General features: G+C 44.2%; 1 protein-coding gene across 1 annotated transcript in view; it reads left to right on the top strand.

The window, feature by feature from the left end:
* raraa (retinoic acid receptor, alpha a) overlaps window positions 1–23,877 on the top strand; it is a gene marked incomplete in the record, with an annotated part of 136,179 nt that overhangs the window by 107,234 nt on the left and 5,068 nt on the right. Inside the window, 2 exon segments of the mRNA XM_062414350.1 lie at window positions 13,831–13,979; window positions 20,378–20,519. Of these exon segments, the coding sequence (XP_062270334.1) occupies window positions 13,831–13,979; window positions 20,378–20,519 (291 nt within the window).

Below are 23,877 nucleotides of genomic sequence, written 5' to 3'. Positions count from 1 at the left end.
GGGCTTGCTTGGCTGGGTGACTGATATTATTAGTGTTCTAGTATGACTGATGGAGACTTGGCCTGCATCCAGAGGCTGCCAACAGGCCAGCGTTGGCAAATTGAGTCTGTTACAGGATGACCTATATCCCCCGTCCTATTTAGCATGTTATAGCATCTTTTCCCTTCTCTTTACCCATTTTTTTTTTACTTCTTTTATCTCTTTATTTTGTATCAAATGTCCAGATGAGACAAAGCTCTGTATAATCTCAGGTTTCCGACAGTTTTTTTAATGACCTTAATGTGTGTTGTCCAGTTGCCATGCCATTACGGCCCAGCCTCATCAGTTTTTATCTGACTCAAAACAGACATTTTAGCGCTCCAGAGGTTAAACAATGCAGGATATACGTGACACTTATACAAAGACACCAAGTGCTTTTTACATACCTTGCATGCAATCTGCATCACTGCCCAATTTGTCTCTTTCCAGATACAGGCAAGAGTAGCAACCCTAGTCTTCTATCACCAGTGTGAATTATGGAATGGATGTACTCCAGCAATTATTCACATGCACATACACATGTCCCTCTGCCGGAGTGGTGATAAATTAGGTCCCCTCTTGCATCGAGAGAGGGTTATCATTGCTTCACAAAATTGTTTTGCCCATACTGTAACCCAGCTCGGGCTTCCCTGCTCACCTCTAATCAAACTCCATAGCTACATTCATCCTGAAGCTACGAAGAGAAGAAATCTGCTCCCGCACATATGCTTGCTAAAGCCTTTCATGGTTGTAATCCCCAACGCCAGGAGGAGATGCATGGGAATCTTGGTCAGCTGACTTTAAAGAGGCAGGAAAGGAAGCGAGGGAAGGAGGAATAGCAAGAAGGTTGAAGGTCTCTCTCCCCCCCCCCCCCTTTCCAAATTCCCTTAAGCCTGCTGAGATGCTCCTTGGGCTTGACATACCCAACCCCACCTGCCCTCACTGCTCAGCGGGATACTTCATCACTGGCTTCTCCTGAGCTGGCCTACTTGGGACTGTTTGATCTCATTGTGGAAGCAAGCGAGCTAGCCCCGCTGCCTGGCAGGCAGAGAGAGCTCCTTGATGCTGAGGGTTGAGGAGGTGGAGCAGGCTTCAGTGGAGAGGCTTAATAACTGTATTAACGTCGGTGGCTCCCCCAGGACCTACGCCTACACAGCAAAGGGAGGAGGGGGTATAGCACTGGGATGCTGCCTTCTTTCACCTTTAATACTCTGCCCTAATTTTCTCTTCTCTACTGCTCTCTTGAAATCAGTGTGATTATTAAATCAAGATGTGTTAGAGTAGAAAAAAAAACACACAACATCTTAATCTTCATGTCTGGATCACATTTTGTTTTCTAAAAAAAAAATTCAGAACCATTCTTCGCTTCTCCTGCATGGCAGTCTCTCTCTTTTTATCAGTTTGGCATTTTATACCTCCCTGTGACCTCCAATCACTTAATTCTTTTTACACTAATTGTTCATCGTCTCTTTCTCCGATCTGTTTATTTATTCATTACAGATTGACATTAGTATTGTTGCTCCAACCCAGCTCCCCTCTCAACACACTATGATGTGTCATGTTGCCTAGCAGACGGCAATATTACAATGAACTTGAAATGAAAGTACCGTACTCTTTCCTTACCTGTGTGTGTCACCATTCATGACAGTCCCCCTAATCCCCTGAATTATACATTGGAAACTGCTGAATAATTGATGAGCCCCACTTAGCGTAATGGACAGAGTTAACTGGGAGAGGCGTGCATTCCTGCTCACAGTGGAACTGGGTCACAATATACGGCACCCAGTCACCCCTAGGGTCATAATGAGGCCCCGGTCACGCGGCCAAGAGACGGCAGAGCAGTCGGCAGAGGCCAGCCAGGGTTAAATGGACCCCAGAGGGAAAGAGGAGAGGAGGGAGAAGTGGGAGTGTTAACACCAGGCTTACCTGGGGGCTCAGCTCAGGTTACGTCCACTCATTGTTTTTGGCAGGCATGCTTACTAGTGTGTTCATAAGCAAGCATGCATAGTCCTGTATATGCATGCAAACATACATGTTGTCTTTTGACACTAGTATGTGTCACACACACGTTTGCACTTACAGACAGTGGAGGCATGCTTAACTCTTCCACATGGACACACATGGAGTGTTTCTTTCATGTTCCTTATAAATAATAACCTGCTCTGTTAGTTCACTCCTTGAAATCAAAGTTGCTGATTTATTTAAGCGTGAATCCCCACTGCCTTACATATATTGAGGTCATTTTTGAAGGTGTCATATTCAGCAAATAAAAAAACTAGTAATAAACGTCTTGACGTCAATTAATCATAACTTGCAACCAGAATTGTAGTGATGAATGGCACCCATAACAAAATCAATAAACCAGTGTTTTTATTCTTAGCTTTGTCAATATATCTGAACAGGCCGCTGCTTCTGCGAACAAGCTGACCAATAAAATAGTCAAAATAAATGTTTGTATCCCAATTATACAAGACATTTTATTCTATGTGAGAGACCATCTGTTTAGACACCGTAGTGGAAGATCAACATATCGCATACAAAGTCAGTCCACTGACTGGTGGGCTGCCGCATCACAGGAAGTGGTGTGTTTTGTGTGTGTGTATGTGTGCGTTGTGATCAAATGGCTCCCCCCAGGCCACACTGAAAGGTCAGGGATCCATGCAGGAAATTAGTGTCTGTGGAGGCATAGACAACACACACACACACACACACACACACACACACACACACACACACACACACACACACACACACACACACAGAGACACAGAGAGAAGTTAGAAGCACAAATTACAGTCGAGGAAGCTAAACATATCCTTCATTAAATTCTAGTAACATCCCACTGCGTCCCCTTGATGACGCTGCCTGCTTTCATCAGCCATTTTTCCTGAGCATGGAGCAAACTTAACCCCCTGGTGCTATCGACAAGCACCTCACTCCTATTCTTTTCTCTCTTTTTTTTTTTTTGCATTTGCGCTGACACTAAAGACAAATGAGTCTGCCTCTCCCCCGTCCAACCGCCCACCCGGTCTCCCCCTGCCCTGCCCAAATCTTCTACTAAGGAGCCCCCTGACATTACACATCAGACAGCGGAATCAAATGTGTGTCATCAGTCATCATTAGGGGGCATGCGTAGAGGAGCAGTGGCTGGCGCCGCAGTGTTGAGGCGAAGATGTTTAAAGCTACCACTGTCGTCTTTGGTGGATTCAGCCACCTTGCAATACAGCGTGGACTCTGTTCAGGTGTGCAGCCAAGTAAGAGACAGCTATTTCAGCCTTGGAATCTAAAAAGTAACGTCCATATATGTTCGAATGACGGACAGTTAGATGGGGTTGTTTTGTCAGTGACACTCATCGATGTGCAGCTAGCTTGTTTTCTTCTGCGTGTCGCTATTCTAAATATGTCAGCTGTCTCCTAGGGGTCTTTAGGCCATTTTAACCCCTTCGCTGACCTAGCAACCCCCCCGTGTCCCAACATTACTGAGCTCTGAAACAGAGTAGCGACGGGATAATCACCTCACTTGCTTACGTCTACTTGTCCTCACCTTGCAAATACCTCCACTTACCTCCACAATAATATGTTTTGAGCTCCTGGCATTGGTACTGGGAGCTAATTTATGAAGGGGAACGAGTGTCATTATGGGTTTCGTGTACAGTAAAGGAATGCACGTCAACCCTGTCGAGGCTTGAAGGCAGAGGTAAATTACAAGTGTGTTTTACTATTAGCTCTAACTCATTTTGACAAGTACATGAAGTGACAAACCCAAATGAGGCTCTGGATTTAAGAGAAACAGCCCTGACGAGGAGCCACTTTTTTTAGCATTGTTGAACACACACGCGAGTCACGCACACACGCTGCACTTGCGACCTCTCCCCCACTTCCAGTGCCATTCTCCTTCTCTGAAGTTGAGGAGATCAAACCCTTGTAATCTATTCCCCTGTGATTGACTATTGTGTTATCCACAGAAAGGCAGAGAGGAGGGGAAAGAACATGGATCGAGAGGGGCAGTTTAACATGACAAAGCCTGTCCCTGGTGATCCCTCTCTTCTCTACCCCAAATCCTCATGAGCCTCTTCTCTTTCTACACTTTTCTCTTGATCCCTTGTTTCCCATTTTTTCTCTCCGCCACCTCCTGGCTTCTTCAAGTCCATTTCAGTGCTATGATGCAAATAGCTCTCTGCTCCCCTCCATATTTATGACCCTCTTCCTCCTCTGTTGAATATGCGCTTAAGAACGGAGGGCCATGAATGCTGGCAGTCACATTGGATTAGTGGGTATCAATGGGCAGATAACCTCTCTGTTAGAGTGAGTTAAGAGCAAACACTCGAGCATAAGCATTCGTGAGGGGCCTTTGACTTTTCAAACATTAGCCCCCTTTACATAGCCTGTTCAAGGCGGGAAGGTCGCGCCTTTATTCTTCCTCGCCGCTGTGTACAAAAGGTAAGAACACACCATCCGTCATGTCACAAATTCCAGCATACTATCTGTAATCATACACCAGATTGGCAATATGCCATCTTGTTTTTGTAAACAAGCAAAAGGAGCATGAAGATTGGGTCGTCTTAAGGGCAGCGGGATCTGAGGATGAAAGGGGCTACTGAGGCCCTGTGTGTGGCACTCAGCCCATTAAAGATGAATACGTCCGGTTAATGGGTATGGATGTAAATTCAGTGCCAGCGGAATAAATCATGGTGTATTTAATGCAGTTTCCAGTATTTCTTCACCTGTGATTTTTTGTAAATGCTGAGGGCAGAAATGTGTTCATGATTTCTCTACTAATGCAGATCATCTGTCCCGAATCAATTAACTACGGTGTTCTTTATAAACAAACCTCACAAACCCTGTTCTCAGAACATTTATACATCTCGTCCAGCACCAGATTATTTGTAGACCTGTAATCCTTGGACTCCTTATAATTGGTTGCTTGTTATGAAGTTGACCTTGGACTTTACGGGAATAATGGGAATTGAAGCTTATTTGCCTGTTGTACTCTCTGAAGTGGAAGAACATCAGTTAGACAACTAAACTTGTTAGCCCACATGGTGGGTTTTTGCCCAGGTTTAGTATTTCTTAGACATATTCCTGCTCCTAATATGCTTGAGTGTAGTCTGTTATTGCAGGAGGGAAAAAGCATGCACACAGTAATTCATTCACGCACAACTCTATAATTAACCAAGAGAGGCTTAATGTTTTATGAGGCCATTTTCGGTCAGAGCAGTTGTGTGTGTGTGTGTTTGCGTTATGATCCAATGACTTGACCCACCAACCTTGATCTTGAATTATGTGTCATGAGGTATCGCAGCTGTAAGTCACTCCGGGAAGGGTGTAGTAATTCACCCTGAGAGAATTGACCGAGGGAGTTTATGCTGTGGTTACACTTTCTCCCTTTCTCACTCTGAACACTGTCTACGAGCAAACATGCCTGCATGCACAGCTTTTATTTGCAGCCTTCTTGCAAGTTGTTTGTCTTGCCTGTCATCGTCCTCCAGTAGGCGTGTCACTCAGCTCCTCTTTCTCCTTAGATGCCCCCCCTTTATAATCCCCTGTTCCTTTTGCGACTTGTCTCCCCCTGCATCTCACATTACCCTCCTTCCAGCTCTTAAATAGGGAAAGACTGATGCATTTTTAAAACTAAAAGGTATTAATGTGGCCACAGCCTTAAAGTAGGTCATTCATGTCACTTAATTGATTGTACACAGCTGCGTGTGATCTGCTTCCTAACCAAAATTCATAATGGCAGGTCCACGGTGGGCAAACACTGCCTATATTCATTGCTTGGATTAGCCACGGAAAACGCTCACTAATCATTGGCTTGCATCTCCAATTGAGTTTACACTCCTGTCTTTAGATATTTTGTTGTGACGAATCATTCTGTCTGGCCTCAATGGCCATAATGAGGACATTTATCCCTGCTCAAGAAAAACAGAAACTCCACGACCTGTCACATTATCTCCCTCTCTCTCACACACACACACACTCTTTCAGTGCCCACCTTCTAGGATAACATGTATTACAGGTCGATGATACACACAGCTGCGACTGTCCACATCCTGGCATCCTCTGGTCAACACGGGTCGCCTCTTGCCCCCTTGTGCCCAACACCATGTCCCACACCATCAGCTCATGCCAAATATCTGCAGTCGCCCGGAGCAAGTGCCAGCTCGCATAGTCCCACTGTCAGTCAGCAGACACAGACAGCTGCTGGCTAAAGTTGCACCGTGTTACTCTGTGTTGCAGGGGAGTGTTGTTGCCACGGGAACTTGTGGTTCTTTTCTGTAATGAAGCTGTCTTCAGTGGATTTTCTATGTCCCCCCCCCCCCCCCCCCCCCCAAATAGATCCATAAACATTGGATTCCTCTTCAGATTTATGACATTTATTTGTGGTTTAGACAACTTCTGCACACTGTATTTGTCAGGACACTCATAGCTAAGGGCTAGCATGTGGCAGTACAGAACAGACACTAGTTAACTTGGAGTTGCAGCTCAAAGTCTTGAGCACCCTGTAGATCTCACCTTTGCCATCTGCTTGATTATTTGCCGCCCCACCCCCCATTCTCTAGTTTGTCCACACATGTTCTCAGTTCCAGTCTCCATATGCCGGAGTTGCGGTGATAGGAAAACCTGGTGTGTTGTTATTTCATAGGCCTGGCAGCGTAGAGAGGGAAGTTATCTTGAGCCCCTGGAGAAGGGCTTGGGAACATGGTGGGGGCCGTTGGGCTGATAAAAACCAGGCCTCACCGAGACAAGAACACAAATGAGAATCCTGCACATACACAGAGCAGATATCCCTCGACATGCGCCTCAATTATATGAACAGGCAAATGTACACTTTTGCTCAAACATGTTCATTTTTGTTGGTTGTTTCTTAAAGTGCAACAAAAATGCATGTTTCGACTGCCATATTTTACCCAGATGTAAAGATTACATAAATTGCTAATTCTAAACACAGCCTGGTGTTTTGTCCACCTCTGGCCCAAGACAAACACCACCATATCCTGGTGCAGAGGGGGGGAATTGTCGTAACAGGCAAGAAAGACTCCTTACTCTGCACCGCTTTGGCCTTTGGCCTCTGCTCGGACCCTCATCTATCACTTGCGTATGTGTTTTTCTTGCCGCAACCCTCTACACAGGGGAGTTATTTGGCCCAAATTTGGAGGGCTACCCATCAAAATTTTGTTTCAGACTCAGTTTAGCCTTCAAACATAGACTGCACAGCCCTTAAAGAACTCAGGCTGTCACATCCATTTCTGCTCCCTTTGCAAAATTGTAATATCTGAAAATTGATTTTATTCTCCCACTGCTGTTACTTTTCCTCTTATTACCGTTGTTACTGTGCAACCCTGTAAGTATGCATCCTTCACAAAACCGCAGCATTAAGAAGGTAGACTGCACCATCGACATGGAGAGCTTAGGTGGCACACAACCATGCAGGGAAATCTTCCGTAATCCTCCTTACTCATCGTCTCTATAGCTATCACACATATTTCTGCACTTCTATATCATGCATGATATTAATTGAAGCAGCAATGGTAAACATCAGATTTTGACCCCTTCTAAAATCTTTCTACTGCGATCTGTTTGCATCTTCACGTGGAGCATGAATCAGATATTGACACTCCTGTGACGTCAAAAGGACTAAAGCTTCTGGATTGATTGATTCTTGTTTTTTCAATTAAGCAAGCTGAGATTGTCGAGGCTGGACCTGTAATATCAGCTCAGTGTATGATATGTATGAAGAAATCTGATTTGGCAACTACTGTCCAGTCTGAGACTCACTGTCCCTCAAAGGAAGTAGAGGATTGAGGGAGGGATTCAAGTGACTTTCTGCCTTGCATAGGATTGTAGAAAGCACTGGGAATTGAAAACTGTCAGGCTCAGTAACAGGGACAGGCAGGAATAAGGGGGGCATGAAGGCTGAAAGTGGCGGGAGATCGGGGTTGGAAAGCCTGGATTCAGTTACAGTGAATACAGGAGGCGTGAGGCTCGCTGTCTGCTCTCCTGCCTCATGTTAACCTCCACAGGCTCTCCTTCCCCTATGAGTGTGTGTGTTTTCACTTATGCCTGTCTACCCAGCCACCAGATTCCTCCCCCTCTCTCATCCAATAACTGTTCACACTCTGTGTTTGAACACAAACACACCCCACTGTCGCTCTCCTTACAGCTGTCAGTCTGTGCACGCCGGCCTTGTGTGTTTGATTGCGCATGCCTGCCATCACCCTGGCTCACATTCAGATGGCTTGCATGGCGTCGCTGTCAGAAATCAGTGTAATGGCAGCGAATGGAGTCAAATCCCTTTTCAGCAGAGAGCTGTTATGACACTTTGTTAGAGAATGGCAGGATTTTCCTGTAAGTAAGGAAATAGTCCCATTTCCTCCTTCAGTAATTTAAGAGTGCTGACAAGGCATAATTGTGTGTGTAATTGTGTGTCTGTGTGTGTGTGCGCGCGCCTCCATCAGTTTCCCTGCTGCTTACCATTCATGACAGGGAAAACAGAAATAAAGCCTGAAAGCACTCAGTCGCTGCCAGTCGTTTTTATGGACATGCATGATGCATTGCCATACAACTCCCAGGGTTTGCAAAGCGGTCTCTGTCCCTGGATCTGTTCCATTGGCCGTCCCACTTCATTATTTTAGGCCGACTTCAAAGCGAGCCTTAATGCAGCAGTCTGTGGCATGGTGGTCTGCCTGGTGTCTCTTCTCCTGAACACTCACTGCATGGAAAGAAAAATTGACTTTTATATGTTCTTCTATGTATCATCATCATGGCGTGCGTGTGTGTGCGCGCGCTTGTGTATGTGAGTTCATCCAAATAACCTAATAGAAGCCAGAGGAACACAATGGCCCATGATTGAGTAGGATTCAACAAAGTGAAAGACACTGTCAAAGCCGTCCCTCTCCTCCTTCATCCTCTTTGCCTTCATTTTCTCCAGCTCCCTTTACCACAAACCAGCCAGCCTGCTAATGTAGTTAGCCTTCCTCTAATGATGGTGAAATCTCATTAATATGCTTCACAGCTGGGCCCAGTAACCAGTGGGGATGAAGGTAATCAAATCTCAGAGGACTAACCTAGAGCTGAACCTCAAGAACTACTCGGCAGCTCTGTGCCCAGGCAGCCCAGTGTCTGGAGGCTTGATAATAGCCGTTGGGCTTATGTGTGTGTATGTGTGTGCATGCACGTGTGTGTCTTGGTCTGTGGTCTTTTGGTTGTGATGGCTTTGAGGTGCTGATGTTTGCCAGGCTATATTATGTCAGTTATGCAGTGCAGGCTACTTTATCATCAGAATAGATTTCATTTCAGTCTTGTGCATATTTGTCCATTTAAGTCTAGCCATGCGGTAATTGCTTATGGAGGATGTGGCTGCAATAGCGCAGCTCTGCCTTAAGTGCACTTGTGGCTCATGATGTATGTAAAGTGAATCTGAAAAGCGGCATTACAGACCACTCACACTTGAGCTTAATTAAATCACCGGTGCTTTGGCTCTGAGTTTGAGAACACCACACCATGGTACATTAAGATATTAAGATGTCTTGGGCCTGCACGCACACACACACAGGCACACGCACACGCACACACACAGAGACCTGTTTAGAATACTTGTGTGTGAATGTGACTATCACTGGAGAAATCTGAGTATTTTTATTATCATAATGAGTTGTTCATTTATTGCCAACGCATGCATTGTTTAGACCAATTAATAATAATAAAAATCAACACAAGAAGCATAATCATTTTTAATACTCCATACGTGAAAAAGCCACAGAAGTGGTCAGGCACAGCTGCCCGTAAAATGGACTTCTGGTGTCAGGTTTGTTTTTGCTGGTTACACCTGACGGTCTTTGGACTGGACTGGTCTGACAACATACTTGGCTGACTTGTTCACCACAACAACCATTGTGGTGGCAGTATGGTTTGAACAGTTTGGGTTTCACCTCATCGCATAATTATGGTAGATTCCTTATCAGTTAATCCTCATTGTTTTCCATTCGGCGTTATTTTCATGGTTGCAGGTTCCTGCACCTGTATCCCCGAGCAAAGCAGGGCATTATTGTGTATTCATGCTTTCTCTCTCTTGGCTCAAAGAATGATATTCTAGCTGTAGCTCATGTATTAGTTACTGTGGTGATTTTTGCCGGCAATGGATGTGCTCTGGCAAGGAAACCTTGCCCGATTCACTCATTTCTAGTGTTAACATGTCGCAAGGATACAGAGGGAAGCTCTCCAGGCAAGAATGAGTCTGTTCCTCCAGTGTTTGTGAGTTTATGATTTTGTGGAGCACACAATAGACAGTGATGGTTGGTGTTGATCAGGGTTCGGATGCAGGTTGGCGTTGAATAATGCCTCGGTGAGGGCTGCTGAAGGGCTAAGTAGCTCCGTCCTCTCTGCTGAGCTGCGCTGCCTCTCTGTCCACAGGCCTGCCATTGTTTCGCTCCATGCCTCAGCTTGACGGGGCTCCAGAAGCCAGCCATTGTATTTAATTACAGTCGCCAGCCTCTTGTCCTTGTGTCCCAGATTTCCATGGGTGCTCTCATTAAGAGAGTGTGTGTCTGTGTGTGTGTGTTGGTGTCTGTGTGTGTGTCCAACGAGGCTCCTCTAATGGTTCTAGGAAAGCCCTCAGCCTGCGTAAATGTCAGTACGGATGCCATTTTTGAGTGTATATGTGTGTGTGTGTCACATCTGTTTGTCTATGTGTTTGTAATGAAGGCTGCTTTAATGTGGATGAATAACTCTGTGGTCGCGCTATTTTTTTGCTAATGAGAAAAAATGCCATGTTACGTAAGGCCTGCTCTATTTACGTTTGATTTGTTTGACATGAGTGTGACGATGGCATCGGCAAGGCATGAGGCAAGAGGTGATGAGAGGCAAACTGCCCACAGTGTGTCCTAAAACTCAACCTCTTGTCACGTTAAGACTAAATCACAAAATCACTGCCAATTTTCCCTCCACAATTTGACCCTCCATTTTGAAAAAGTAATTTCAGTAAACATAGGCTTCAAATTGAATCTGGACAGGTGTGTGAGCTAAGCAGTACTTACGTTATGGTCTTTGCAAATCAAGTCAGTATTTTTTCTCATGTAACAATAAGGCTGCATGTTACATAGAGGAACACTAATTTATGTGATCTAGATGATCCCAAACGGCTCAAACAACCCTCTGGAATGCATTTGGCAGTATCGAACCTCTTTCTGAAAACAAACAATGGACAGAAGTGTCTGAGTTGATGAGAGGTCGTATTTATTGGAAAACGTCCAACAAATTTCATACAGACTTGATGTGCAAAGCCATTTAGGGTAAGGGCAGGTTTAGGTTTAGGTTGAGGCTAGGGTAGTGACTAGAGTAGTGACTAGAGTTTTGGCAAGCCGTGCATAATATCCTCTGAAGTCATGGAGACACGACTGTGTGTATGTATGTGTGTGCGAAATAAATGAATATAAAAACCCGGGAGAGGAACATGAAAAAGTAGTGCAGCCTTGCTTTTACTCCCTGTGTGTTCAAGTTTCATCTGTTTTGTGTTTTTGTGTATTGCTCAAGCATAATAGTCCTCTCTGTTTTTGCATCCCTTATTTCCTCCCTTCATCTCTACCCTCCATCGTCTAAAAATGCTTTTCCCCTGGCTATTACTGTACAAAAAATTGTTTTCACAAAACACGTCTGTTGAATGGAAAAATACGCTTTTGGAAATAAATAGTAAGGGGGTCTCACTCCTAGATCTGGTCCTTATTGTTTCAATTTGCCTGGCATGTCTTTTCTCTTTAACATTATAAAAAACCAGTTCTATCGCAACCCGTAATCCCTCCGTTCAACTCTTGACCCATATCAGCCCATTTACACCAAGAACTTAAAAGGTTGTAGCTGGTGTGAAAGTGACATCTGACATCTGGGCCTCATAAATGAAATGTCTTAATATCCCAGGCCTGATTGGGTGTCACTGTAAGGTGTTACAATGTGAGCTTTATTGCTGTTCAGCTTAACTCTCCCCGTCACCTGAAACCCACTTGGATATGAGGCATGTTTTCCTGACGGCTGAGATAGCAGGCTTGTTCAGAGAGGCTAGATTTTTGTTGTTGCTGTTCGTTGCTTGTCGTTTATTTTTTCCAGGAATCCTATCTGGGCATCAGGTTGGTTTATTTTAGTTGTTCTGAATGTAATCTTCCCCAACAGCATCTGCTGCATGTCCATGGAGATTGTCAAGCTGAGACCTGCACACCAACACTTTAATTGGAGCATAGTGTGTGTGTGTGTGTGTGTTAGTGAGACTTCACCTTTGCTTGATGTTGCCTAAGTTGGAGTGCAATTACACTTTTGTGTGTTGTGTCGAGATCCACTGCAAGCGCATGTGGAGAATGTTCTCGTCTGTAGTACGGTCGTGCTGCACCAGCCCACTCTGCTTAAATATAGATGACATAGTTACACATCCGCTGTGGGCTGATGATGCTGCGTTGGGCAATGGGCCTGCAAAGATGCACACATGCATATAATGTACCTGTATGGACATGGTCTGAATTACACACATGCATCCCTTTTTATGTTTGAGTTGATAGATTCAATATATAGATAAGACGCATACAATAGATAGATATGATACAATACTGTAGGATATATTTAATTTGATATATATACAATAGATAAGATGATTACAATAGATAAATACGATACAATAGACCCGATATATTATACGATAGATAAGACTGATAGGTTAGCTAGATATGATACAATAGATACAGTAGATTGATACGATTCGATGGATAGATAGAGAATACAATAAAAGCTCAATCTCAGTTGAGAATGCAGATGGTGGTATAAACAATATTGTAATTTAAGAATAGATATATTTATATTAATAAGTTATTTTAGCCACACTCATACTTCATGTTTACAGATGTTTGATGGATTTATAGTCTTTAATTTCTCCTCCTGAATAATAATAACCTTATCAGAAAGGTAGACGACTCAAGTTCATAGAGTTGCAAAGAGGCATAATACACTTATTGGTTTCCCTACAGACCACAGGGTGCTGGTCTGCTCTGTGAATGTGTGAGTGAGTGTGTGTGTGTGCTTATTTGATTTAAGAGCCTTGTTTTGTAACAGACAGGATATTGAGGTCAAAGTCCAATACATATTACATGAAGGCAACAGCAGCAGTTTACTACCCCGCAGTCCTAGCCCACTTTGTTTACCGTGTTTAAGCGCACAACATGTGGACACCTACAAAGTGCTTTCGTGTTTGTCTGGTAATGTTATCTGTTGTTGAGGGAAGACCAGAATATATTGAGCCAGTTTGTGGTCAGAAGCAGACGGAAGCTTTGCCTTCTCTGGCGTATCTGCTGCTTACGATTTGTGATGATGATATGATGATTTGTCCTTTTAATAATTTCAAGCTCTCATCCTGCACGATTAAAAAATAAAAACAAAACTCCAGGTTGGATCAGAGGAGAAAACCTGTCTTTGAACCTTGCCAGCAAAATAGCTTGTATCTGTATTTCACAGACACACAACATCCACTTTCAGCAGGAAAGAAAACAGGCAGATGCAGCTTTCATTGCTGCTTTGATCATCCCTGGATGTATGTGTGTTCCTGTAGCGGATCTGAATACGCCGAATGAAGAAGTAGTCCTTGTTCTTAAAGCTTTTTTTTCCCCCAAACACATTGTTGGAAAGTGAGTTACTTCCTCTCTCGTTGTAATTTGTATAAGATGTCGCCCAGCAGTGTTTCTCTCTGGACTTGGATGTCGATTAATGCTCCACATCTGTCAGTGCTCAATCTGATTTTTCTTCGCTAACCCCCCCCTCTTTTTTGCCCCCCTCTCTCCACAGCGATAGAGACCCAGAGTACCAGCTCAGAAGAGATAGTGCCAAGCCCGCCCTCGCCTCCCCCGCCGCCCCGCGTCTACAAACCCTGCTTCGTGTGCCAGGACAAGTCCTCGGGGTACCACTATGGTGTCAGCGCCTGCGAGGGCTGCAAGGTGAGACTCCCGGCTTTCCTCTCAATCTGCCAATAAAGCAAGATGTTCATCAATCTTGTAACACTAATGTGATTTGCACTGGGGGGGAAATTCACAACCAGGGCATAGGTGTTGAAAATAAGAAGTCATTTGGCAGTTTAATGTATAAAGTCAAAACTGTACTTTTCTTCGTGGAGAATGATTTACTATCATTACTTGTTGCTTTATTGAGCTGCCTAATCAGCTGTCTGTCCTGAACGAGTTGGAACGGCGTCTTACAACACGTATACCCATATGCATTGTAAAACAAGATAACGTATATGATGGACCTTCCCCGTATCATGTACAGTTTGAGAAACTTAGTCGTCCGTGCAGGTATTTTTTTGTCCTTTTCCAGAGTTGTTGCTACACATATCTTTGCTGACGTGTCCACAATGGTTGTCTGTTATCAATACAGGTTACATGTTACACAGGTGCTGAGGAGGCCTCATAACCCCCATCTGCTCTGTTATCAGTCGATAGTTCTTTTGTGCACGCATACATGCTCTCCTGTTCATGTGAGCACACAGACCTCTTTATCTCACTTCTCCCGACGCTCTGAGCCAGAGTTGTGTAAGTTCAGAGGAGGATAGGAATGAGATCTGTGGAATCTAATGCAATGTTACCGCCAGGTGCAAACCTCATATCTCTGCAAGGTCAACATTTCAGAAATCACCTTTTTTTTCTTATTTTTTTTCGTTGGTTCTTTCTTGGCAATCGTGCCTTCCTGAATCAGCCAAAGAGGTTCCTCAGTTGCGCAGTTAATTCTGCATTTTACAAAGATAGAACTGCTTCCATGCATAGGAGACAATCTTTTATTAGAGCAATTCCTGTTTACACCGACACACACATGCTTACCTGTGCAATGTACGTGAACAGTCAAGTGATATGCGTTTTCAGGTCCGATAGTATGGACAGAAATTAAAACTGATCCTGAGCCGAAATGCTTGTTTGGACAGATGCGTGTTTTCGGACAAAATCGCAGTAGTATGAAAGTAGCCTTATCCAAAAACGCAGAATTTAAATCCTACTGTTCAGTGTATACCAGGTTAAAGGAGGCAGTTTATGGTTAGATAAACACATGCAAGGTGTTGCTGATGGTGACAGGTGCCTGCTAGACCATCTGACTTATTGACTTCAGAGCCAATACTGTGCGGTCTGTGTTTCCATATGTGCAGGACCAGGAGCGGTGAGGAGGAAAGGGGCAGTAGAGCAGAGAGAGAAAAAGCCACAGAGACGAAGGCAGGGGGCAGTAGCAGTAACAAACAATATGAAAGAATAATAAAGGGCACGGACCCCAGGGGGGGTGTAGAAATGCAGACAAAATGATACAGAGATGAGAGAGGCTGCAGGGAGAGGGGGAGAGGAACGAGTGAGAGGGCAGACTGTGCTCCGGGAGGCATTAACAGCCAGAGAGAGAAAGAAGTGAGTAGCAGATTAGGCAGACGGGGTTACAGCTGAACCCATTGACACCAAAAGAAAGACGGTCAGTGCACCAGAACACAGAGGAGGAGGGGGGGGGGGGGGGGGGGGGTAAAGAATACACAAAGGGAGGAGAGCAAGGCAAAGCTCTGAATCTGGCACACACGCACATACATTAATATTAGCCTTCAACACGAGCCCATTGAGCACAATGTGAAACTTAACCTCCTCCCCAGTTGTGACTTTAAATAATTTAACAAAGTAAATAAAAGCTGACCCCCTTGCTGTTTTATTGGGGCAAACCAAACTGCTGCTGGCTGCGCTGCTTAGTTTCCCCTCTGCAGTGTTTGATGGACCACATTTTTAAAAAAAAATATAACCACTTTTATAACTGTCTGAGTTTAGCTGTTTAACTTTAACTTGACAATTTAGTATTTCAAAACAGTTTCTCACAGGTAGAAGAGTTGGTCCTGAAAAATCTTGAACCTTTGAACATGTTTGCCCGCATGTGTGACAGGATGTTTCCCACCTTCTGCTCAACGCTCAGATTCCAGTTATTGGTACAAATTGCAGTTTTCATGCAATTCATCAACAGCACATCTGTATTAGTGTTTGACACTATGTATAGTCTAAAACCTGAAACCATTAAAACAAACAGGTTCACGCTTTTGCACAGTGAACAGTTACCTAACTATCTGTTATGTATTGTGCCTTCAAAAGCATTGACTTTTAAAGTCTGCAGCCGTTTCAAGCTCTAATCTGCTTTTACTGCTGCCACTGAACATTGCTAGTCATTATCTAAACAGGGTTATAAGTGAAATAATTTTAAGTTTAAATCTCAACTCCTGATTAGAGCCTGTCTGGGATTGTGTTTGACTTTTATAAAAGAACAGTGTGTGTGTGTGTGTGTGTTTAGAAGACGTACACAAACCAATGCAGAGCACGAACAGAAATCTCTGTCCGTTTATATACGCTTCTCACATTGACTGTAAATGTGCCTTTAAGCACACACAAATTGGCACTGAACTGGGGGATGTTGGATTAAGTTATAATTGTTGATGATTAGATGACAATCTAAGCAAAAGTAAATGCTATATACCCAAGTTAATATTCATCTTTTATTGATTTATAGCTTAAAATTGGGTGCATGAGGCATCACACTTGTGAGTGGAGGGCAAAGTCTCTGCAACACTGTGATATACACAGAAGGAAAGGCAGACAATAGATGAGCCGTAAACTTGAGTAATTAGTTGTTTCTCCTTTGCGATCACTGCCTTGTTCCCTCCGACAGCACTGAAATCGTGCCAGACTTGACAGTGTAATTAGCTTTTTGAGGCTATGTTCATCAGGGACGTCGCTGATGTTTCTATCTGTCAGCCAGCCGACAACGTGCTGCGCCGATTATTTAAGAACAATGACAAACAATAATTTGATACATAGGTTTTATCAGCAGTTGTTGACTCTCTCTCTCGCTCGCTCGCTCGCTCTCTGCCTTGAAACATGGACATGCTGCATCTCAGGTAGAATTAACAATTTCAGCTACATCGGATTTTGGCCTTGATTTTATTGCGATTTTTCTCCTCAAACCACCAGCGAGCTCTGCAGGTCTCCCCAGCTGAATATGATTAGTTTCCAAGATATACTATGGCTCCGGTTGATTCTCTTTAACCTCAGAGAACAAACGGCTACAAAGTGAAACACATTTACTTTAACGATACACTGAATACGTAAGATTACACTGATTAACTACAGAGGGAAAAGGATGAATGTGAAATCAAAGGTGATTAATGCAAAACTGTCCATTGTAATTTCAGCATGTTTGTCTTTGATAAAGTGTTTCAGGTCAAAGATAATGTTGACCATTGCTTCATTGTTGAATAAATGGTTTAGATGAGTTTTTTTAAACTTAGAGTTGTTTTAGAGTCTGTCTGCATACGTCTTGCCCCACTGGACTCTGTTCTCTTGGTTAGTAAATAGCTCATTAGGAGTAATCGTTAGAAAATATTGGCTCCAACTACGAAAACATCCCCAGTCAGACATCTAACTGCTAGTGCTCGGTCCAAGAGCCGTCTGCCTGCCCACTCGACAGCCGCAGTGCTAATTTGAAAAATTCAGGATGCCTTTGCCGTATCTCTGACTTCAGAGGAGATGACTGGGCATAGCGTGCTCAATAATTCAACACTACAGGCATGTGAACGTATATGGTTGCCTCATCTGAGACTAAGGGTAAGTCGAGGGTTAGCAGCGTCTGCTTTTGCTGCAGCATGCCAAACTACAAAGACGTTTCCTGGGGGCTGCAGCGAACAGAGGAAACAGGAGGGGGATGTTGAGCTCTGCTACTTGGAGACAGCTCGCTCGTTTGTTGTTTAAAGTTCTGCCGCCCGCACATTCTCACTGGCGTTGCATTTCTTTTGCCCCTGCAGATATTAGCACTTAAACATTAAATTTGCATGGCCACACTGTCATGTTTATGTTTTTGTCTTGGAGGCACAGGAGCACGAAGCAGACAAACCTCCTGCTTATCAGCTGCAATGGGAGGCGGGCAACCATATTTCCCAAACTCCTAACTAATACCGTCTTGCACAAATGTCGCCTGTTTGCTGTGTTATTCTGAGGGCCCTCGTACCAACCATCCATCTTATGAATGTGTTGGCTGGAGCCATTACTGCATTGTTGCTACTAATAGTGGAAGGGGCACAGACACACACACACACACACACGCACGCACACGCACACGCACACACACGCACAGACTCAGTAGGAGGCTGGGAATGCTGTCTTAATCTGGGTGTAGTGTGAAAGTCATGTTAAGAGGGGATTCCTGTGCTTCCCTGTGAACTCTCCCAAACCCCCCTCACCCCACCCACGCTTCCCCTTTAATGAAGCATTTCCTTGCACACAAGCGTTCGGGAACGCACTTGCTTGCTAGCAAATGCACGAGGCTCATTACGTTCTCCAGGTAGTGGGGTAAGAATCTAAGAGCAAGCGGCACTTGCATTCACTGTTACTGTTCGTGCTCTTTTCTATCCCTCCCTCCCTTGTGTTACCGCTCTCATCTCTGAACCCTGCAGGGCGGCTGACAGGCCCGCTGAGGGCTCTTGTCGCTGGCTGGATTAAGCGGTGATACAAAAAGAGGCTTAAGGGCCGCAGGAAGCAATGACTCTTAAAAGAAGGAGGTGGATGGGTTGTGAGGGGGGTGGTCAGGAACAATCAACTTGCCCACGAGCCAGCGGCAACAGCCAATCAGGAGGTGCTTTGAGAGGGCACCTGAGCCTTACGGTATCAGGAGGGAGTGGGTTAATCCCCTGGTGACATTGGGGTCAGGGTCGGGGCACTGTTGGATCAAAGAGGACATGATACACACACACACACACACACACACATACACACAGTTACCCACAGGCAGACAAAGGCTGCAGACTTGCCCACTAAGCATCAGCAGCTGGTCTTGTTCTTTCCTCTTTATTCTCCGGGAGGTTTTCTGGAAATATTTTGCAGGTATCTGCTGTTTTCCATCATTAATAATGTATGTAATGTGACTGGAGGTTTTAAGGCAAATGTAGGACTTCATTGAAGTCAGCAGGAGAGGGTAAGATGAGGTGACCGTCTGAGGGCCGAAACACCTCCTCCACCAGCTGGACGCAAAGTCTGCCATGTGTAATCAGCGCCATCACACACACTGGCAGCACCAGCTCAAACAGATGCATGACAAAGTGTAGGCACTTCCTCGGCGGAGTTCAGCAGAGGCCGCCTGAATCATCTCCGCTGCATGATGGCGGGAGGGAGGCCAGAGAAGAGGCCGGTGATCCGGGAAGGACAAATTGCGGGCTTAGGTCCACCGGCCATCTGTCGGGCCAGAAGAGCTAATCCCCCGGCATGGGATGGGGCTTCGTAGCAGCTACCACACTGCACCACACCCACCTCCCTCCCACCCCCAGCCAACCCCACCCACCCTCCTACCCAGCAAAACATAACCCATGTCCCAGTGCGTCACATCAACCCTGACATTGACCTGTATAACATTTGTCCCCTGCCTGTGCTTGCTGAGAGCTCACTCGGTTGTGGTTGATTTGCATTAACCTCTTTTTATCTTTCTGACACACAAGGAATGTTAAGCAATAAGTGCACAGAGGTCAACATTGATTTTATTGGGGTTGAATGGAATTGAATAGAACGCATCATGATTGGCGTTCCAGCTGGTTTGTCACTGTTGTTTATATATAACACCCTTCTCGATTTCTCGATATCATAAAATCACAAAATACAGTTTACGTGATTAATGCTATTTGACAGCGATATTGTGATTTTATTTCCTTCCTGTCAAAAACCCCCATTTTTCCCCCCCCTTCAGATTTGCCTCCTCAGTAAATTTATGTCCCAATCTTCTGAGCTTATTTTTGGCAGGTGGAGCTGCTCTTAAAAGAGAGTTTTTAAATTATTTCTAAGGGATGTGGGTTTCGTGTGGGAGGCATATTTTTGCTTGGTTCCTTTCTCACTTTTGTGCAAAACATATTTTGTCTTCCGAAAGAATCTTTCATTTCAGCCAAGTGACCAAACATAAGCTCAATATAATTTATCCTTTGCTTTTAAATGTATTCTCTTATTTGTTTTGAGCCAGTTATATTGAAAAGGGAAATGAGGGGTTTTTGGTTTTATAATTGAATACAGTTCAACCTCGTGAGTCATGAAGGATGGATGAAAAGGGAGACTGTAAACATGGGCTAGATATTTGCAATACCAAAATACATACAGTAATGAAAGCAGTGATGTTGGTAGATAGACATATGACAGGCGGATTCACGAGGGCAAACAGCACTATTATATTTGCACAGCAATTTAGCAATAGGCTGCTCTGTTTGCAGTGACCGCCAATTTGCTGCCAGTCCCTCCTCCCAAACCTGTCGTCCCTCGCTCTCTTTCTTGTCGTTGCCTCATCTCTCTATCCCTTTCTCACGCAGGGCTTCTTTCGGAGAAGCATCCAGAAGAACATGGTGTACACTTGTCACCGGGAGAAGAACTGCATCATCAACAAAGTCACCCGCAACCGCTGCCAGTACTGCCGGCTGCAGAAGTGCCTGGAAGTCGGGATGTCCAAGGAGTGTGAGTGTAAATACCCCAAGTTACCTATATTGCCCTGCTCCCAGGGCGCTCTTGAGCATGATTGTTTTTGCATGATGTCTTTGCATAAGTGTTTATTAGTGATGCACAACAGAGCGGGGTGCAATTCCTTTATTATTTATTCACAACTGCTTTAGTATTCCAATCCGATTCCATACTGCTTGTTATACGTCGTTGATTGAAAATCCCATCTTGTCATTTCATTAATTATAAAAAATTAAAATTCCTTGACTTCTTGGTGGCTATCATAACTGGTAACAGTAACATCAAAGCCGTTACTATTAACTATCCCCTGTCACCCTTTTAAGTGGCTGTTTAGGTTGTGAGGTCTTAGTTTAGTTTGAAGAGAATATCTGTGGTAAAAGCGACACAAAGGGCAGCCGTGGTGCAGACTGTCAGCAACAGTCAGGGTGTCGCCAGGCTTGGCAGGCCTCCGTGATGAATATGTTCTCACCTGCCGAGAGTGAAAGAGCAGGCGTCAGCTTCCATCATTGCACCCCGGGGGCTGTGTGAACATACACACTCACACACACACACACACATACGAACAAGCAGTCAGACTTGATAAAGTAATTGATAGAGGTGTGACCGCAGAGACCTCAGAGGCCAGCAGGGTTTATTTTTTTTACGTCAACATAGTCACATGACACAGACGCTCACAAAATGTATGGGATACAGTTGTACCTATATATATATACAGTAGAAACACTTAATAAGACAAGCAGTATTTAAAAATAGATACACTACTAAAAAGTGTAGTCTCTCCTCCTCCCACTGGCTCACACCTGTTAAAACACACATGCATACATCCTCCCTGGCTCCATGTGTCACTGCCTCCCGTCTTCCCAGTGCTATTTACCTCATCTTTCTGTACGGAGAGTGCAGGGAGCGCTCCCCATGCCACAGCACTGTGGTTTACAGTAAAAGAAGTTATCCTCCAAGCTCCTTACCTTTGAATGGGGCCATTAATCATGGTTAGAAGGATCACAGCAGCCGGCTCTTTTAAACACACACAAACACACACACACACACTTACACAAAAGTGCACATAGGCGTAGACTAGAGTTGGGGAGCCATCTAGTGGTGAAGATGCAGTAAAGAATAAGAGAGCAGTTTGGTTTTCTGACATAGTTTTGGGATGGATATTGACCCTTTACTCAGCTGCTTTTTATTAAATAACTATTTCCTTCTCCAATTGTGGTCACATATTGTGCACAGATTTTTCATCTTTTGTCGGCAGCAGTGACTTTGACAAGTGAAACTGGTCTTAGCTGGTTAGGAAGGAGAGACTGACCATCTGGGGCCAGCAGGGAGTCTCTCTGTCCCCCTTACACACACACAGACAATACACACACATCCAAATACATGCGCATGCATTATTTCGTGCACACACAAAAATTATGTGCATACAAGGTGACTGACACAAACCGGTATTTAGAAAAAACTGCTTTAACCTAAATACATTGAGACCGCTCCACTGAAACAGCATACAGGCTCTGTCACATACACACACACAGACGGTGGACCCCCCTGCCAGCTCTTGGGGGACGTCTGGGTGACCTTGCGTCTGCCGGCAGACAGCTCCCGACAACAGTGCCAGGCCTGCTGCCAGGTGGCAATGCCAAGCAAGATGCCGCATAGGAGAAAGGGAAAGGGGGTGTTTAGAGTAAGGGGAGGGTTACAAGGAAACGGCTGTAGTGTACGCTGGTGGCACATTGTTAGTAACCTTCAGTGGGGTTAGATCAGTTATCTTTCCATAAAGTAATCATATAAGTTTTTAATAATCTGACCATCCATTATCTATCAGTAGCAGGGGAGCTGGAGCCAATCCCAGCAGACATTTGGCAAGATAGATAGATAGATAGATTACTTTATTCATCCACGAAGGGAAATTAAGTCGTCATAGCAGCCGGTACATTTGAATACAATAAAATACAATAAAATATAAAATAAAATATAAAATATTGTGGTAGAAACAATAAAAACAGAAACACAAGATAAGCAAGAGGCAGTGTACACCCTGGACAGGTCGCCAGCGTATTGTAGAAAACTCCAAACATAAAGAACCAGGATTCGAACCAAGATCAATCTTGCTTAGATGCAGCGGAAACAAAAAATACAAACTTACATTTCTTATCTAGATATAAAAAATTACAATAATATACAAAGTAACATTCATGCTCACTTTGCCCTCAGGCCAGTGACGTACTTTGCAGCATGGATGTGGTCATGAGATGAGTAACAGGTTGGGAACAAATGCGTCTGCTACATAAAACAGTTGGACATTTCTTTTGATTTGCATTTTCCTCATCGGATAGTCTGTAATGTATTTAAATACGTAGAAGGGGAAAAAAAGTATGCTAAGTACTCACAGATATATCAGTGGTTGCAAGCCATGCACATCCTAACCTAACCTTTGCTGTGTTTTAAAGGATCAGTAACACAACTTTAGTGGCATCTGTATATACAACATCTAATTTAATTTAAAGCATATTCATACTATAGTCAGTTGATTCCCACTCCTGACATTTCCCTTTTTCAAGTTTTTTTGTTCCTGAGAGGTGATAAAATGGTTCAGTTGCACAATCCTCCAGTGATAGTAAAAAGTAATACAAGTAAAATAAGATGAAGCAAAGAATGATGTAGAAGTGAGGAAGGGGGAGGATAACATCAGCCAGGAAGGCAGGATAGTGGAGTGAGATGAAGGCAGAGGGAAGAGTACTGAGAATGAAACTCAGGAATTGAGAGAGAGAGAGAGAGAGCAGAGGGAGGGAGGGAGGGATGAGAGAGGCTGGAGGACAGAGGGAGGGAGGGAGAAAGTTTCATCACTGTCGAAGATGGCTCTGCGCTGCGAGCAGCAGGAGCGGGGGGAACATTGACATTTTTATCTTTCCATTGAATTTAATCTGTGTGATGGACGAGCTGCCAGTGCTTTAATTTTCCTCGCACGAATTATCCCTTTCTGCCCACCTCTCTGTCTTGTACACAGACACACACACACCCAGAGAAATACATACACACTGAGGCACTAACAGAAATTGTCTATTAACTGCACGTTGCAGCTAAAAACCAGAATGAGAACAAATGATTGAGTTGTCTGTGTGCGTGTACACGGGTGTGTGTCTGTGTGCGTGTGTACATATCTACACTGTTACAGTATTCTGTACACGTTGCACACTGGCTCTTGTAAATCATTTTTATACAATGAACATGTAACCACAAACAATTCAGGATGCAAGTCCCCCCATTAGCATTCATATTCTCATAATGCATTTTGAAAGATGAATTGCTTGAGGTAGCACCCACACCAATATAAAAATTCACACACACACACACACTC

Source organism: Platichthys flesus, chromosome 20 (genome assembly GCF_949316205.1).
Source record: "Platichthys flesus chromosome 20, fPlaFle2.1, whole genome shotgun sequence".
NCBI lineage: Eukaryota > Metazoa > Chordata > Actinopteri > Pleuronectiformes > Pleuronectidae > Platichthys > Platichthys flesus.
The sequence above is the reverse complement of the archived record's forward strand: the minus strand, read 5'-3'. Positions and strand labels throughout refer to the sequence as shown.